The sequence below is a fragment of the Protopterus annectens genome, chromosome 10.part0 (genome assembly GCF_019279795.1).
Source record: "Protopterus annectens isolate FY-2018-M chromosome 10.part0, PAN1.0, whole genome shotgun sequence".
NCBI classification, from domain to species: domain Eukaryota; kingdom Metazoa; phylum Chordata; order Ceratodontiformes; family Protopteridae; genus Protopterus; species Protopterus annectens.
In genome coordinates this window covers 1,447,565,329-1,447,584,816 of record NC_056744.1, presented here as the reverse complement: position 1 = coordinate 1,447,584,816, position 19,488 = coordinate 1,447,565,329, and the positions used below count along the sequence as shown (strand labels likewise).

The window sequence follows — 19,488 nt, the reverse complement described above, 5'->3', positions numbered from 1 at the left end:
TCCTGAATATCCTAAACTCCCTTGCTCCGTCAAGGAAGATTAGGATTGAATGAAATTACTCTCCTTGACTTTCCAAGGAAACCAGATCCCTCATGCACAGATGGGATAGTGCCTGGAAAGCATGGCTAAAAACAAATGAACTTCCCCTCCTATACAAATATAGACATCTAAGGAATCTTACAAAGAAACAAACCAACAAAGACAAGCAGTCTTATTACAACTCTGCTCAACTTAATTGCAAATCCAATCCTCAGAGGTTTTGGTCATCTCTTAACAAACTTCTTTCCCCTGGCTGTCCCTCAACCCCATGCCCTTATCCCAATAAATCCCAAGAAACCGCTACCCTACTCAATAAACACTTTATTGACACAATCCAAACTCTCATACCTTCCAACTGCAGCACAACCTCTCTACCAACCCCCCCCTAATCCTCCTAACATAAATCTATTCTTGTTTCACCCTGTCTCTACTTCCTATATCAGATCTCTTCTTCTAAAGCTCAAACCTTGCTCACCCGCCACTGGCAATCTACCTCCTACCTTCCTCAAAGTTGCTGTTGAATCCATTGCCTATCCTGTAGCCATACTAATCAACATATCAATTCTAGACTCTACTGTTCCTACCCTATGGAAATCTTTCTTCACTATTCCCCTACATAAAGGTGGCAACTCCAAAGATCCATCTAACTACTGATCCATTGCTATCCTACCCCCCATCTCTAAGATTCTTGAAAAATGCATTTACTCTCAGCTTCTTAACTACCTCCTCCAGCACAACTTCCTCACTCCCACCCAGCATGGTTTTCGTTCTAACCACAGTACAACTACAGCCCTCCTATCCTTCACTCACACCATTGCTGAGGCCCTATTTAACAATAAACTCATATCTTGTCTCTTCCTAGACCTTTCCAAAGCTATAGATACTGTCTCCCATCCCCTACTGCTATCCAAACTTGCTAAGCTCAACCTATCTCCCACCTCCCTTGCCAGGTTCTCCAGTTACCTATCTTACCGACAGCAATCTGTTAAATGTCTCTCATCCTTCTCTTCATTCATTCCTGTACCAACTGAAGTTCTTTAAGGTTCCATCTTAGGTCCCCTTCTGTTTAATGTCTTCACCAATGATCCCTATACATCCTGTACGCAGTCTTCCCTCATCCAATACGCTGATGCCTCAACCCTCATCTCCATTTCACACATCTCTGAACTCCATCCCCTAACCCAAAATGCCTTTCTATCAACTGAACAGTGGTTATCTGATAATCTAATGATCCTTAATCATAAAAAGACTAAACTCTTGCTCTTTCTCCCCCGCACTCTTATTCACCATAATTTGACCTTTACTATTTCATCCTCTATTATCCAACCTGAAACTCACATGAAACTCTTGGGAGTCATCATCGATGATGAACTCAAATTCAACTCACACATACTCCAATGCATAAAAAGACACACCAAAACCTTAGTCTACTACAGTGTAACAAAAAATTTCTAACCCCCCATGCCAGACTCCTCCTTGCACAAGCTCTCCTCCTTCCCTCAATTCTTTATACTGCCCCAGTTCTTACTAATATTCAAGCCAAAACCCTGAATAAACTTCAACAAACCTACCATAAGATAGCTAGATTCACCATTAACTCTCCTTACAATGCACATCATTGCGTTGCCCTAAACTCTCTCCAATGGCTCAAACTCCCTCAACAATTACTGCTATCACAATTTCAAATACTACATTCTATTCTTTATAAACCCTTATCATGTCCAGCTCTCTGCTTTTGTCTCTATCTACTCCCCAACTCGGACCCTCCGTACATCTAACCAGCAATTACTAGATACCTACCAACCCAAGAAATCACTAGGCAAACTTCTATACAAACACACTGTTGCCCATGCCTGGAACAAACTTCCCCTTGATATATGTATCATCACCCAGCCATCACAATTCAAAAAGGAACTCAAACTTCTTCTATTTAACTCCAAAACCTGCCCTTGCCAAGACCCAACCTAATCTCCTTATACCCTTCATATTTCCAAATAGTTCCTCCCCTCTCAACCACTTCTGTACCTGAAAGATATTTCCTGAACTTTAATCATTTTTTTTTTTTTTTGCTGAAGGATTAATTCCTATGTAAATATGTAAACATATTGTTATTTCTCTGTATAAGCTTTGGACCAAAGCCTTTGTGCATACTCTTTGCCCTGTTTCTGTTTATTTTCCTGTTAACAAATTTCTTCTGTAATGCTTTTTCTGACTTTAATATTCTAAGTACTGTAAACTGTACTGTGCTATATTAATTGGAGCACTGTGTATTTTTGGAGCTTTTCTCCTCGGGTCTCCACTGAAAATGGGCCACAAGCCCAGTTGGACCAAATCTGCTAACAAATGCCAATAAATAAATAAATAAATAAATAAATAAATAAATAAATAAATAAATAAAATGTCACCCTAACAAATCACAATGTTTCACAACCCTGACAGATCCTTGATTAAAATGCCTGGTACCACTTCCCTAACAAGGACTTGATGTATGTTCTCTGGGAAGTCTGAAAGTATCACCCATTAACTCAAAGTCAAAAGTCAGAAATAACTATTGTCATTCAACCACACACACGTGCACAGCTGAATGAAATTACATTCCTCCAAGCTCAACAAAAACACAAATATTAACACAGCAACACTGAACAAATACACATAATAACCGTAATGAGCCACCAAAGGCATAGAAGCTTTAATCGCCGCATCTCCCACTCCAGCACCAGCTGCAACCAAGTCCCAGACTAACTGCAGGCACAAAAGCTTCAACCACCGCATCTCCACGCCAGCACTAAAATCATCCAAGACCCAGTCCAACCAAAGGCAAATAAGCTACAAACTGTCACATCTCCACTCCAGCACCAGTAAATCCAAGTCCCACTCCAGACCCTCTGACCTCGCAGACCTTACAACCACCCCCACCTGCAGACCTGAACAATCACAACCAATCAAACGATCCTTTCTCCTCAATCTTCACCATCTACTTCATTACCATCACCAGCACCAGTTTCAGCCTTCACTTCTGCATCTGGCCCAACTCACTACTGAAGGCATTACTTCCAAGTTGCAAGTTCCAAAAAAAAAGCAAAAACTTACATCAGGGATGTCACAGACATTATGACTGCAGACAAATGGACATACTCGACCAGGCAAGCAGACCTACAGATTAACAATACGCATAAGCACAAAACAAAAACAAAGTGCTCAACTGGAGCCACAGACATTGCTGCCACACAAGGTGCCACTATCTTGACTTAGCATTAGCAATGGAATACTGCAACAGTGATCCAAGGAAGGACATCTATACAATACTCAGGTTGCTGTGTATCCTGCCATTCAAGAGTACACCATGAACCTAAGCTCCACCTGCTCAATGATGTGTTCAAGGCAGTAGCGTAGCTAGGGCACGGCAGGAAGGGCAACAGCCTGGGTGCAAAGTGTTTGGGGGATGCGGTCAGTCGATCCTTATTACTCTTTAATGCAATACCAAATTTTAAAAGCTGGTATTGCATTTGCAGTCAACCTGAGTGCTGTAGCACTCCATGTGTGGACTAAACTGTAGTGACTTCCTGCTACATGGTAGCAAGCAGTTAGCTACAATTCAAAAGTAAAAAAAAAATCTTTTTTTTTTTTTTTTTTTTAACTAAACCTTGAGTGCTGTAGTGCTCTGTGCATCCTGAGAGGTTGTAAACTGTAGCAACTATTTACTACATTTATAGCAGCCAGTTTGATACAGTTTAAATAGAAGAATAAAAAAAAAACTGAAATATGAGCACCATAGTGCTTCGTGCAGGCAGGGTATAAACTGTAGCAACTGTTTGCTACATTTGTAGTAAACAAATAAATAAACTGCAAGACATTTATACTGGGGTAGGGCTCAAGACAGCATCCTGTAAAACAACCTCTTGGTTTAGAAATAGCTATTCTGCATATGGAAAATTCAATATCGGATCTAACAGGTCACCTCTGAAGATAAAAATTTACACTCAACAGGTCTCAAATGGTGAAAAAAAACCCACTAACTATAACCTCACATGTTATACTAAAGGCCTGATAGTGTTACTTTATTCTGCTACAGTGCTACATCTGTATACAACTGCCCATAAATTCTGCTACACACAGTACAGTTTTGTACCTACCATAAATGTAGATGTTCGAGTGTTCACACTGCTGCAGTCATCACACTTGGGTTATCCTGCTGTCAGGCGGTCCCGCAGTCGGCAAAGAGTCAGGAGATAAGCTGGATTCAGAGAACACATCATTCACAATGTCTAGTACAGGCGGAATAGCCAGGGGCCTGTGCTGAGGCAATAAGAGGAAATCCCTGAGCCTTTTCTTGGATTCTGAGTATTCCTGACTTTCCCAATGGAAATGTTCCCTCATGGTATGTAAAGTTTCCCCAAAAGAGTAATCCTCAGGAGGAGAGGTTGAAGGGATAGAGTCCTCAGCATCAGAGTCCTCATAGGGGGGGTAAAAAGTATCCCTGGTCTGAAGAGGAATCAGAGGAAATGGAAATCTGATCAGAGGAGTCATAGTCTGTATCCTGCCTAGGCCTTTTCTCAGGAGGGGGATGGGAACCCCTGATTAGAGTAATGAGGTCTTCGGCTATTTTAAGCATCTGTTTCTTAGGCATGGAGGACTGTCCAGGGGAATGCTGTACTTTTTTCTTTGTCTTTAATGGTACCTTTGTCTTGGCTGTTGATTTAATGGTAAGTTGTGAAGTTCTGAAAACACCCACAGAAGCCGGTGCCTGCTCAGCGGCTCCAGACCCATCTGAGGGATTAGTTTCCGTAGGCCCAATACCTTGAGTTTCCAGAGGCCTAGTTGTCTCCACATGGGAGTCAGAGGCGGCCTGTGGCAGTGAGGTAGCAGGTGTCAGGGGCTGCGAAAGCGCCTCACTGAGAACCTGCGAACCGGCGACTGGCCTAGAAGAGGTTTCGTCATCGGTTTTGGACCTCAGATGCCTGTCTTTATCCTTGTCTTTGCATTTTTTCGGAATTGCGGTCGTCGGTTGATCCGACGGCATAGTATAATTGAACCTTCGGCCAAAGTAGTGCAAAGCAAAATCAAAACGTCTTTTTATAGTGCGTTTGTTAAATCTAGCACGAAACCGACAACTAGTGACGTCGTGATCAGGGCCTAGGCATGGAATACAGTAAGAGTGGAAGTCCTTATGAGGTATTTGCTTCGCACAAGAAATACAATTATTAACTTTTTCTGGCATCGGTCTGAGGCAAGAAAAAAAGTTTCCCCAATGGGGTACTTAGCTTTATTGAAGACTTCAGATCTGAAATTCAAAATCGAAAATATCAGGAGTCGGCCAACCGGCACTTGTGAACTGCTTCGGCTTCGGGCACCATGCGGCAAGAAAGACTGAAGAAAATGGTGTCGGATGCATCTTATATACCCCTGGCGCACTGACGTCAGAGAAGAAGCGACAGCAACCGACGCCGGACCAAGACTTTGGAATTCTGTCCGACTGCGGGACCACCTGACGGCAGGATAACCTAAGTGTGATGACTGCAGCAGTGTAACACGATGAACATACACACTTTGTTTAATGAGAGCAAACTCGGTACAATTAATCTGCTTTGAAAACCTGACTTTGCAGAAGAAAAAAAAAAAAAAAAAAATATATATATATATATATATATATATATATATATATATATATATATCATACTGAATCAGTAAGTTACTCATGGCAGCAACACTTACGTGCCTCCCGCAGTTCACTGACAAGAAGTGGAGTACATAATAACATTGTACATTTACATAGCTTTATCTTGAGATATGAAAACCAGCAAGCCATCAGATTTTGCTGTCATGTGTCTTTACAGCTCATGAATGTACTGATGCAGACATATACTTCAGTGTGGATACTAATCCATCACTGTCTTTATATTCTGCAAACTATAGTACGTCTTGTTCTAATAAGGCACATATTATTTCAGGCTTGACAAGATCAAACAAGCATAGGATGGCGTGATAAATGAGAATGTGTGAATTTTATTACTCACCAGTCCTGCACAGCACTGAAGGACTCCTCGTTTGTGATGTCGTACATGAGAATGAATCCCATTGCTCCCCTGTAGTACGCCGTTGTAATGGTTCTGTATCGTTCTTGTCCAGCTGTGTCCTAAATAAAACAGTTCCAATCTTTAACTCTTTTGTGCAGAAATATACTACCAAAACATTTTTTATTTTACTTCATTTTCTTAACCTGGTGCTCTAAATTCACTTCTGGCCACTACAGCCTGCCTAACATGGCAGTGTGAACTCCTACTGGATTGTGATTCCTTCCCTGTCACTGTCCTATACAAATACTAAGCTACTGTATGCTTTCTAAAGAAGGTAGTTACACCTCTGAGGAATGAAGTCTTACAAACAGCAGTTTACCGTTACTGGTACTGTAATTCCTGCAACAGCATCTGTGTAGTCATCACAAAAAAAAAAAAGTATTTTTTTTTCTTTCAGGGATGGTTTATATAGTGACACTGTGATATGCTAGTAACCCTGACATCGACACTCCCTTGGTTCTGATATCTAGTAGCTTGTACTAGTTGAATCATGGTGTCTCCTGCAATCACTGTTCTATGGTCTCCTACCCTACCTCCACTGAGAAGAAAAGCAGTGAACTGTGTGTCCGGCCTTTCAGTGACCCCATGAATCTATTGTTTAACCCAGTGCAACAATATCTCTTTCCTCTGGCTTCCTGTAAGTAATAGAAAACACTCTAAAATTTTGTATGTTCAGTTAACAAAACTGCTTAAACTTTTCATGTATTTAATTTAATGCAAATATTCAGTTTTCAGAAAAATACTGCATACCAAGACAAATTCCACAAGTTTTGCACTACGCACAATTTGCACTGATTAAAGAATGAGTGTGTGTGTGTATGTGTGACAGATTCAGAAACAGAGATAGAGACAAAGAGAAAGGGGGTGAGATTTCAATAATTTTGCTTCTGCAAACCAATTTAAATCATCAAAACAGGCCAAAACACTGTCTAAAAATGGATTTGAAGTAACTTGGCATATATCAAATAATGAAAGCATAAACCTACTCAGAGACTGAAACTGTAATACTGCACTGTATCCCACAATGCAAATTCTAGCTATCTCTATAAAGAGACAGAGATGGGCAGATACAACAAGGGAAAGGCGAGAGAGAAGAGAGAGTAACAGAGAAATTGTACCACCTCTCATAATAAGGTGTGAGCCCAAGTAGAATAGCTTTGCACAGAGAAGAAAAACACAGGTGCTCATGACAACATTTTATACACACCAAAAGTGTATCATCCCATATAAACTCTAAGGATAAAAAAATAAAATAAAATAAAATAAAGAACAGTCCAACAAGGCATTGCATGTAAAATTATGTTTTTAACCTTATCAATTCAACCTTCATTCAAACAAATTCTGGTAGGTGTAACTGTCAGATAAAAAAAAGAGTTCTATGTCATTTGGTTGCAACATTACATTGAAGACTATACATTCACAATTAACTTCCCAAAGTACCTTTGATGAAATACCTTGTCCATGGCTTTCTGGGAGGGGCAAGTCCCCTAACAATATGTGTTTTTCACCCTCTTCACTCCCTTAATTTATTTTTTATTGTTAATTGGAGTAATAAATTGATCTGTTAAAGATCCATTTCAGACACATCCTGGAAATACAAAATCTATATAACGCAAATAAAATCATGAAAATAACAGAAAATAAGATATGATAAAGTAAACAAAATTAGATAAAATATGTACTTACATTAAAAAAACAAATAATTTACTCAACTCTGAGGAGACTTAATAATGGGAAAAGGGCTGCAATGCTTTTATGAAAATGAGAATTTGTTTTTCCACAAAATAATCATCTTTCAATGAAATGATGCATGACTCAAAACTAATATCTTGAAAAATACTTTTTCTTTAACCTTATTAGTAGAAGGTGGTGTCAGATAAGGCAGTATATGGAAAAAAGGTGATTAGATGGGCAATAAGGTTTACTGGGAATACTCACCACACCAGTCAGCCTTTGTTTGCAATAAGTTCCCCTCTCAGAGGCAAATTGAGAAGCTCAATAAATGATGAGAAAACATACCAATAACACATGGCTGTGGTGTAGATTATGCTGGGATTTATTAACAACTTCTGTGCTTTAGTTATAGCAATGAGGGCTACTCTGAAGTGACCATCAGCTTCATAGAACATATTTAGTAAATTATAGCATAACCTTAATTTTGCCCACATATTACAGTAAGTAGCAAAATAAGACAACAACAACAAAAAAAATGAAATAAAAGTGGTGTTTGCTAATTGAACACCTCACATGAATCCAAACTGCCATCTTAGGTATTTAAGCAAGCAGTATTTGATGAGAGATGCATTACATTTTCATCACTTAAAAAATGCTGCTTTTTTCATTCTGTGGGTTTGCTGAATGAGTATGCAACACTGGAATGAATGTGTTTGTATAACTCAGGTACTACCACTTAGCCATAAAAATGGCTATACAAGGAATATGGATTTTTATTTACTAACAACTCAATGCCCTTTCAGCTTCACCTGAGCATTTAGCTGTCTGCTGTGCAAAATGGCCCCCAGTATTATTACTAGGTTCCCTATTACGCTGTCGTAGACACAGGTTGTCAAATGCGTCTTTGTCGAACAGTAAAGCGCGAAAAGGCAAAACAGCGTTGTTGTTTAGCTTAATTCTTTCCCTGGGAAAGAATTCGTTTGGCCACTTTCGCTACTTTGCCTTTTCGGCAATGTAATGTGATCTTGGAGTTAGTATATTTAAGTAGTGTGTGTGTGTGTGTGTGTGTGTGTGTGTGTGTGTGTGTGTGTGTGTGTGTGTGTGAGGCACAGACCCCCACATTAAGTAATGTTTTGCTGTTTATTTTTTTTTTTTTTTTTTCCGGAACAGCGATTATTTTCCAATCCAGTTTTGAAGTTTTGATGTTGAAAGCTTTCACTTACATGGGGTCGATTATCTGTCGTTCACTCTTCTGAGAGTGCAATATGATAATATAGACCCCTATACATGCTCAGTATGGGATGCAGCTGTGCAGGCTCTGTGGACTTGTAACAGTCGCTTGCATCTTGTGATTAGAACTGGATTATTATGTTTCAAAAGTCAGCCAAATATACAGGATGTAGAATGAGCTGTGGTGTTTTATTAGTCCAAGTATCATCTTTTTATTTATTTTTTGTGTTTTGTTTGTTGCTTGTTGTACTACTTACAAATAAAATAACATGGGAGTTGTTTTCTATGAAGGTCTCTGATCTGTGTATCACAAACGTAGGAATTACTTAAAATTTTACTCATGCTGAATTGTTGTGATGAATTTGTAATAATGTTGTGTTATAATGTATTTTTACATGAATTATTTTACACATTCATAACCATAAGATGGGGAGGCACCATGGCTACCAACAGCTTATAGTGAGTTTGAGGGAGTTTTTTTAGTACACACTAAAAGCAAGTTTGTGTTTTAGCCCATCACAATGCCATGTTTTTAAGTAACCTTAGCCATTGCCAGGGCTGTAGCGAGGTCTCTGGACATCTTGGGATGCAAAAAAAAGTCTTCTCAGAGAAATGTCTTTAGGCTTTCAGCGCAAGGCAAAGAGCTATTATACTATTATAACAAATCTCCAATATGCTGGGATGTATTAATAACATCTGTGGTTTATCTATTCCTATGAGTGCTAAGCTGAAGTGACCAACTCCATAGGACATGTTTAGTATGGATGTTTGCAGTGTCAAATATCTTTACTAAATTATAGCAAAATGTTGCTCCTTGCTACAGTTCCCAAATCACAAACCAAACTCTGACTGTCACTTAAATGACTGCCCATAGAGCATGCAGGGACTTATCTGCACCTCTTCTATAGACTGATTACTCTCCTCCCCAACAGTTTTCACCCAAGAAGGCAGGCCATATTTCCATACCTTTCCTATGGTTTTGTTATTATATAACAGTTGACAGAGTGAAAGTGAAATCAAGAACCATACGGCAACCATTAAGGATGTGAGGACACATATAGGCAAGTCCTGAAAAGTGGTGACCGAATGAAAATCTGGACCTACATATATACTAAGTCTGAGATTGACATTATTCTGACTATTCCCTTTTTGCTGAGGTATGTCAGTCTTGGAGTTGGTATATACAAGTTTGGGATGAGGTGGGGGACTTATCCCCCTGCAAAAACAGAAGTCTACGGAGAAGACATTGTTCAATATTCATTCCTCGCCAATATTATTGGTCTTTTTTTCAGTATATCAAGCCTCTGCAATTTGAGCTTCAACATTTCAACAGAGAGCCGAAGCATACTATATAAAACATGGGTGCATACAACAATAACAAAACACAGATAATAACTACATGATAAGAAATATAACAGAAAGCATATAAGGAATGATTTGAGACTGCAGCATTATGGGTGATAAGGAAGCATAGGACATTACACTATTAAATACTAACTCTGTGTTAAATCAGATAGTAATTCTGTTTCTTTTCTGTTGTACAGTTCTCCTGTACTTGCTCCTGTGTGTTATCCCTTCTCCTGTGTCTAATGCTGGAGTGTACCTTTCATCTTTCTTTAATATTATAATTTTATCGGCTGTTGTCTTCTTTTGCTAAACCAAATTTATTTTGTAAATCTGTATATTTTCTCTCTCTTAAGCCTGGGTGGTTGCTGAAAATGGTTTGTGGGCCAGCCAACCTACCTGGTTAAAAATAAATAAATGTATTAATATACAACTAAATGAAGGAATGAATGAATACATTAATCTGTAAGAGAAGGCATTTTTTGTAATTCAGACAGTGCCATTTCAGATTCATCATGTATAAAATGATATCAGAATTTTAATGGGTCTACTACAAGTGCTCACATGCTAGCCCTTGTAGTGATACTCTTGCTCACCACCCCTTGCTCTAAATGGCAAGTGCCCTAACTACCAGTAGGCTGATCTGAGTTAATTACCCATCCCACAGATCAACCAACCTTGCCAAATTACAAAGCTCTACCAGAACCTCAACTCCAACTCTAAAATTCCCACCTTGTCATTAACTTTAAAGTACTTGATCACTCCCCAACCCCAAAAATTCTACCCCCACTCCCTAAACCTAAAACTACCTTCCTGCTCCTTAAACATAAATTCTCTGATTGCTCCTCAGCCCTAAAACTCTATTTCTGCTCTTTATCTCTAAACTCCCCTGCAGCTCCCTAAACCTAAACTGCCTTCCCATTCCCTAAACCTAAAGTCCCCAGAATGAGTGTGTGTGTGTACGTGTGACAGATTCAGAAACAGAGATAGAGACAAAGAGAAAGGGGGTGAGATTTCAATAATTTTGCTTCTGCAAACCAATTTAAATCATCAAAACAGGCCAAAACACTGTCTAAAAATGGATTTGAAGTAACTTGGCATATATCAAATAATGAAAGCATAAACCTACTCAGAGACTGAAACTGTAATACTGCACTCTATCCCACAATGCAAATTCTAGCTAGCTCTATAAAGAGACAAACAGAGATGGGCAGATACAACAAGGGAAAGGTGAGAGAGAAGAGAGAAACAGAAATTGTACCACCTCTCATAATAAGGTGTGAGCCCAAGTAGAATAGCTTTACACAGAGAAGAAAAGCACAGGTGCTCATGGCAACATTTTATACACACCAAAAGTGTATCATCCCATATAAACTCTAAGGATAAAAAAATAAAATAAAATAAAATAAAGAACAGTCCAACAAAGCAATGCATGTAAAATTATGTTTTTAACCTTATCAATTCAACCTTCATTCAAACAAATTCTGGTAGGTGTAACTGTCAGATAAAAAAAAACAGTTCTAGGTCATTTGGTTGCAACATTACATTGAAGACTATACATTCACAATTAACTTCCCAAAGTACCTTTGATGAAATACCTTGTCCATGACTTTCTGGGAGGGGCAAGTCCCCTAACAATATGTTTTTTTTTTCACCCTCTTCACTCCCTTTATTTATTTTTTATTGTTAATTGGAGTAATAAATTGATCTGTTAAAGATCCATTTCAGACACATCCTGGAAATACAAAATCTATATAACGCAAATAAAATCATGAAAATAACAGAAAATAAGATATGATAAAGTAAACACAATTAGATAAAATATGTACTTACATTAAAAAAACAAATAATTTACTCAACTCTGAGAAGACTTAATACTGGGAAAAGGGCTGCAATGCTTTTATGAAAATGAGAATTTGTTTTTCCACAAAATAATCATCTTTCAATGAAATGATGTATGACTCAAAACTAATATCTTGAAAAATACTTTTTCTTTAACCTTATTAGTAGAAGGTGGTGTCAGATAAGGCAGTATATGGAAAAAAGGTGATTAGATGGGCAATAAGGTTTACTGGGAATACTCACCACACCAGTCAGTCTTTGTTTGCAATAAGTTCCCCTCTCAGAGGCAAATTGAGAAGCTCAATAAATGATGAGAAAACATACCAATAACACATGGCTGTGGTGTATATTATGTTGGGATTTATTAACAACTTCTGTGCTTTAGTTATAGCAATGAGGGCTAAGCTGAAGTGACCATCAGCTTCATAGAACATATTCAGTAAATTATAGCATAACCTTCATTTTGCCCACATATTACAGTAAGTAGCAAAATAAGACAACAACAAAAAAAAATGAAATAAAAGTGGTGTTTGCTAATTGAATACCTCACGTGAATCCAAACTGCCATCTTAGGTATTTAAGCAAGCAGTATTTGATGACAGATACATTACATTTCCATCACTTAAAAAATGCTGCTTTTTTCATTCTGTGGGTTTGCTGAATGAGTGAATGTGTTTGTATAACTCAGGTACTACCACTTAGCCATAAAAATGGCTATACAAGGAATATGGATTTTTATTTACTAACAACTCAATGCCCTTTCAGCTTCACCTGAGCATTTAGCTGTCTGCTGTGCAAAATGGCCCCCAGTATTATTACTAGGTTCCCTATTACGCTGTCGTAGACACAGGTTGTCAAATGCGTCTTTGTCGAACAGTAAAGCGCCAAAAGGCAAAACAGCGAAGCGGCTGTTTAGCGAATTCTTTCCCTGGGAAAGAATTAGTTTGGCCACTTTCGCTACTTTGCCTTTTCGGCACTGTAATGTGATCTTGGGGTTGGTATATTTAAGTAGTGTGTGTGTGTGAGGCACAGACCCCCACATTAAGTAATGTTTTGCTGTTTTTTTTTTTTTTCCGGAACAGCAATTATTTTCCAATCCAGTTTTGAAGTTTTGATGTTGAAAGCTTTCACTTACATGGGGTCGATTATCTGTCGTTCACTCTTCTGAGAGTGCAATATGATAATATAGACCCCTATACATGCTCAGTATGGGATGCAGCTGTGCAGGCTCCGTGGACTTGTAACAGTCGCTTGCATCTTGTGATTAGAACTGGATTATTATGTTTCAAAAGTCAGCCAAATATACAGGATGTAGAATGAGCTGTGGTGATTTATTAGTCCAAGTATCATCTTTTTATTTATTTTTTATGTTTTGTTTGTTGCTTGTTGTACTGCTTACAAATAAAATAACATGGTAGTTGTTTTCTATGAAGGTCTCTGATCTGTGTATCACAAACGTAGGAATTACTTAAAATTTTACTCATGCTGAATTGTTGTGATGAATTTGTAATAATGTTGTGTTATGATGTATTTTTACATGAATTATTTTACACATTCATAACCATAAGATGGGGGGCACCATGGCTACCAACAGCTTATAGTGAGTTTGAGGGAGTTTTTTTAGTACACACTAAAAGCAAGTTTGTGTTTTAGCCCATCACAATGCCATGTTTTTAAGTAACCTTAGCCATTGCCAGGGCTATAGCGAGGTCTCTGGACATCCTGGGATGCAAAAAAAAGTCTTCTCAGAGAAATGTCTTTAGGCTTTCAGCGCAAGGCAAAGAGCTATTATACTATTATAACAAATCTCCAATATGCTGGGATGTATTAATAACATCTGTGGTTTATCTATTCCTATGAGTGCTAAGCTGAAGTGACCAACTCCATAGGACATGTTTTGTATGAATGTTTGCAGTGTCAAATATCTTTACTAAATTATAGCAAAATGTTGCTCCTTGCTACAGTTCCCAAATCACAAACCAAACTCTGACTGTCACTTAAATGACTGCCCATAGAGCATGCAGGGACTTATCTGCACCTCTTCTATAGACTGATTACTCTCCTCCCCAACAGTTTTCACCCAAGATGGCAGGCCATATTTCCATACCTTTCCTATGGTTTTGTTATTATATAACAGTTGACAGAGTGGAAGTGAAATCAAGAACCATACGGCAACCATTAAGGATGTGAGGACACATATAGGCAAGTCCTGAAAAGTGGTGACCGAATGAAAATCTGGACCTACATATACTAAGTCTGAGATTGACATTATTCTGACTATTCCCTTTTTGCTGAGGTATGTCAGTCTTGGAGTTGGTATATACAAGTTTGGGATGAGGTGGGGGACTTATCCCCCTGCAAAAACAAAAGTCTACGGAGAAGACATTGTTCAATATTCATTCTTCGCCAATATTATTGGTCTTTTTTTCAGTATATCAAGACTCTGCAATTTGAGCTTCAACATTTCAACAGAGAGCCGAAGCATACTATATAAAACATGGGTGCATACAACAATAACAAAACACAGATAATAACTACATGATAAGAAATATAACAGAAAGCATATAAGGAATGATTTGAGACTGCAGCATTATGGGTGATAAGGAAGCATAGGACATTACACTATTAAATACTAACTGTGTTAAATCAGATAGTAATTCTGTTTCTTTTCTGTTGTACAGTTCTCCTGTACTTGCTCCTGTGTGTTATCCCTTCTCCTGTGTCTAATGCTGGAGTGTACTTTTCATCTTTCTTTAATATTATAATTTTATCGGATGTTGTCTTCTTTTGCTAAACCAAATTTATTTTGTAAATCTGTATATTTTCTCTCTCTTAAGCCTGGGTGGTTGCTGAAAATGGTTTGTGGGCCAGCCAACCTACCTGGTTAAAAATAAATAAATGTATTAATATACAACTAAATGAAGGAATGAATGAATACATTAATCTGTAAGAGAAGGCATTTTTGTAATTCAGACAGTGCCATTTCAGATTCATCATGTATAAAATGATATCAGAATTTTAATGGGTCTACTACAAGTGCTCACATGCTAGCCCTTGTAGTGATACTCTGCTCACCACCCCTTGCTCTAAATGGCAAGTGCCTAACTACCAGTAGGCTGATCTGAGTTAATTACCCATCCCACAGATCAACCAACCTTGCCAAATTACAAAGCTCTACCAGAACCTCAACTCCAACTCTAAAATTCCCACCTTGTCATTAACTTTAAAGTACTTGATCACTCCCTAACCCCAAAAATTCTACCCCCACTCCCTAAACCTAAAACTACCTTCCTGCTCCTTAAACCTAAATTCTCTGATTGCTCCTCAGCCCTAAAACTCTATTTCTGCTCTTTATCTCTAAACTCCCCTGCAGCTCCCTAAACCTAAACTGCCTTCCCATTCCCTAAACCTAAAGTCCCCCATTGTTCCCTAATCCTAAACTCCCTCCTGCTCCCTAACTCTAAATCTCCCTCCTCCTTAAACCTAAATCCCCTTCCCAATCACTGCCTGCAGCCATAAACTATACTCTCACCCCCTCCCACTACCTACCAGCAGCTGTCAAACTAACATTGGCCAAACTCAGCTACTATGTTTGGGCAAGGTTCAGCAACTCCATTCTATCCCGATGGCTATCACAAGTTTCCCAAACATGCAGTTGAGCTCCATCATGAGCAGCCAGCCGTGCGAGTTACAAGCCACCAGCGTCTCTGGCTGTGAGAAAGTGGTTGTCTGCTACCTCAGATTTTAGCTGTTGTAGTATACCCAATTTCAACAGCAGATCAAAACAGCTGACAAATGAAAGAATTATTAAGATGGGAGAATATATTTCAAGTTGTAGACTGTTGAGTCGCTAGAAAGCTGTGCATCTTGGTTTTGCTTATATATGTACACATTTATTTCATGAAATGGAAGACAGTAAACTCTCAGTTAACCGGAACTCAAGCAACCAGAAAAAAAAATCGAAGAAATATAGTACAATTTTCATGTGTTGCACTTTCTGTTTCCCCCCTGCAGAAACATATCTTATGTTTTTAGAGTTTTAGAGTTGTAAAAAGGAAGACAGGAATAAATTCCCTCTCTTCCCAACCTGAGACCAAGTCAAACCAAACAAATAGTATAGGGTACAGTATTAGTCAGGCCTATTTTTAACAGTAACTCTCAAGCAACCAGAAACTACAGCTATCCAGCATCTACCAATCCCCATGGCTGTCTGATAACTGAGAGTTTACTGTAATGTTTATTTTGTATGTTTCTTTTGGCATTTTGAACTGTTTCACATTATTCTAGTCTGTATTGTGGCCATACATTATGACTGATTAGTTATTATAGCATTTTTTATTAATGCAAGTCATACCTCTCAGCTGCTAAGCACAAGATATCTGGACAAAGCCAAAAATAATGAGGGGACAAAGGCCAAAAATCAGGGACAACTTTTAAGTATTGCTCTTATAAACTTAAAAAAAACTGATAGAGTAATATGTTTTGCCTTACTATGCATTTTCTGAAGGATATAAAGTATGTAACTCCATTGTCTGTTATTTAGTGACTGCGATCCTCAGTTATTTGTCAGTAAGCCCACACATTTTACAAGGAACAGACCAAAACTATAAGACAAAAATCTAGGCATTCTGTGAAAATCTGGACAGTTACGGTGTTTTCTGCATGAATTTATGACTCATGAAATCATTAAATCAATACCTATAATAGTGTATAAGATCATTTTTGAATCCCCTTTGTAAAAGGGCTCACCTGGCTAACAAAATATAAAAACTATGAGACACAGTTGAATATACTATGGAAAAGACATATGGGCAGTTAACTGGAACAACAGAACTTACAATTACAATAAGAAAATAAGAAAGAAAACTACTGGAAACTCTGCAAAGGAAAAGAAGATCTAACAATCTGCAAGCTGATTAATTTACCAATCAGTGTTTTTGCAGGTATTATCCCTAATATATACTGGAAACATTACTCTAGTACCTCCCAGAACTGAGTTCTCCACCCAAAGTCATGAACACAAACGTACTTTACCTGCCTCCTTTCTGAAATGAACAACGTTTTTACTACTAAAATGTACAAATGTCCTGTCTTTGACCAGCTGTACAAATTGCAGAATATTTAAAAATGAATACACTGAAAAGGATGCCTTTTGTATACTACTTACTATCCTGAAAAAAAAGACACTGCCATATTTATTATTTCTTTGACATTTGGTAACCAGGAAAGTCCAACTAGGCAGATATGACCTTTTTTCAGTGGAGGCCTGGGGAGAAAAACTCCACAAATAGATAGAAACAGCAACACCATAACAAAATTATAAACGAGAAAAAGTTATGGTGAAAGGATCACAACACAGTAAGAAGACAGTATAATTTATTGTGAAGAATAACTTCCAGGTTGTGTTCTGTGCACTTAAATCACTTACACTTCTAAAATATGCAGTAGTTACTGAGTGAGGAGCTTCTCTGATGGAACAAGTTTCACAGAAGAGCAATTTTAAAGCAAGCAGAAACTATTGATATAGGAGGTTTGGCTTCAAGGTAGTGCTAAGTAAAATCCGATAAGCAAAAAAAATATCCTCTTAGAGTTGCAATCCAAGTGTTTTGGCAGGGCTGTGTGACTTGCTTCAAAATAACCAAAGTCAGGAAAAACTGAAGAATAATTCCGCTTTAATAACAATTTCCACAAACTTAGCGCTTTCACCATAAAACAAATGGCTTCATCAGAGTCAGAGGAAAATCTAAAATCATTCACATAAATAGTTGCATCATCTAGCAACAACCAATCATTTTCCTTAATACATTAATAAATAATCAGTTTAATTAAAATTTCACACTAATTAATGCATTAAGGAAAATGATTGGTTGTTGCCATTTGTTTTATGGTGAAAAAAGCACTAAGTTTTTGGAAATTGTTATTAAAGCGGAATTATTCTTCAGTTTTTCCTGACTTTGGTTATTTTACTAGTTTGGCTTTTATTGGGCTTTTTTGTAAATTTGTTTGTGACTTGTTTCATTATGCTGAACTAATGGTGGCAGGCTTCAGGATGCATTTGTGAATTCTCATCACTATCTGTGTAGGATATGTAGATTCTTTATGTATCCATGCGAGCTTTCTTTAGATACTTTATTATTTCTCTCCCATCACTTAAAAACATGATGATTGCAACTCTAAACTGTTCTCAAGTATTGCATTTACCCTTGTCTTTGTGGCTCAGTTTGTGGCTAGAAAGGGATAGAAATGGAGCAATTTGCCTACCTAATTAACAAAAAAACATAAAAAAAAAGAAAGATGCCCTGAGATTCAGAAGTGAGCCTGCAGGATTTAACTCAGTTGCATCTCATCAACCTATCATGCATGTAAACAATACTTTTAGTCTGACATACAGGCAATGCACAGCTACAGTAAACACAGAAACAAAATGTGTGTGTTTACTAATTTCACTATATGTTTGACAGACAGGCAATGCACAGCTACAGTGAACACAGAAACAAAATGTGTATGTTTACTGATTTCACTATGTGTCTGACAGACAGGCAATGCACAGCTACAGTGAACACAGAAACAAAACGTGTATGTCTACTAATTTCACTATATCACAACTATTTACCTTTCCAGTATTCAATGAGGAGATATGAATTTGTATTCCAAGACAGTTTCATCAAAGGTACGCACTACTGTACTGAAATTCTACACTGTGTTGTCGTGAAACTTCACCAGAATGTACAAAGTGTGCAAATTTACTGACAATGATAACTAAACCATGTCTGCAAAGATATAACATATTGCACCAGCAAATTAATACTTCTAAGTAAGGGCTAGGCATTCTGGTTACGTTCCAAGGATGCAGATTTTAGGGCTAAACTGGAATACAAACTCAGATATCACATTGTAAATCTTGTTCTTTCAACTTATGTTTACTACTCCCATACAATGCAAATATAATCTCCATCTACTTACTGATGATTTCAGAAATATGTCTAGAGACTACAGTTTAAATGTAATGTCTTTTACAAATGTTGTTTATAATCTATGTCAAGCAGTGAATTAAACTAGTATAGACTATAAATTCCTAAAAGCTGCAATTTCCAGATAATTAGAATTCTTCTTACTCTTGAACGGTCAATCTAATTTTAATTCCTCCTACTGAAATGAGTCAGTTTGTTAAACAATTTAATAAAATAGGCAAACATACCTTCTGGTTGACTACAATATCTTCAAGCAATGCAATCAGAAAACTATAGTTTTCTGTGTTGCACTGTTTGCAGTATCTGAAGTCATG

General features: G+C 37.7%; 1 protein-coding gene across 1 annotated transcript in view; it reads right to left on the bottom strand.

The window, feature by feature from the left end:
• RAB3B (RAB3B, member RAS oncogene family) overlaps nt 1–19,488 on the bottom strand; it is a 369,726-nt gene that overhangs the window by 63,400 nt on the left and 286,838 nt on the right. The window contains exon 3 of the mRNA XM_044086073.1: nt 6,054–6,172. Within this exon, the coding sequence (XP_043942008.1) occupies nt 6,054–6,172 (119 nt within the window). The remainder of the gene's footprint in view (nt 1–6,053; nt 6,173–19,488) is intronic.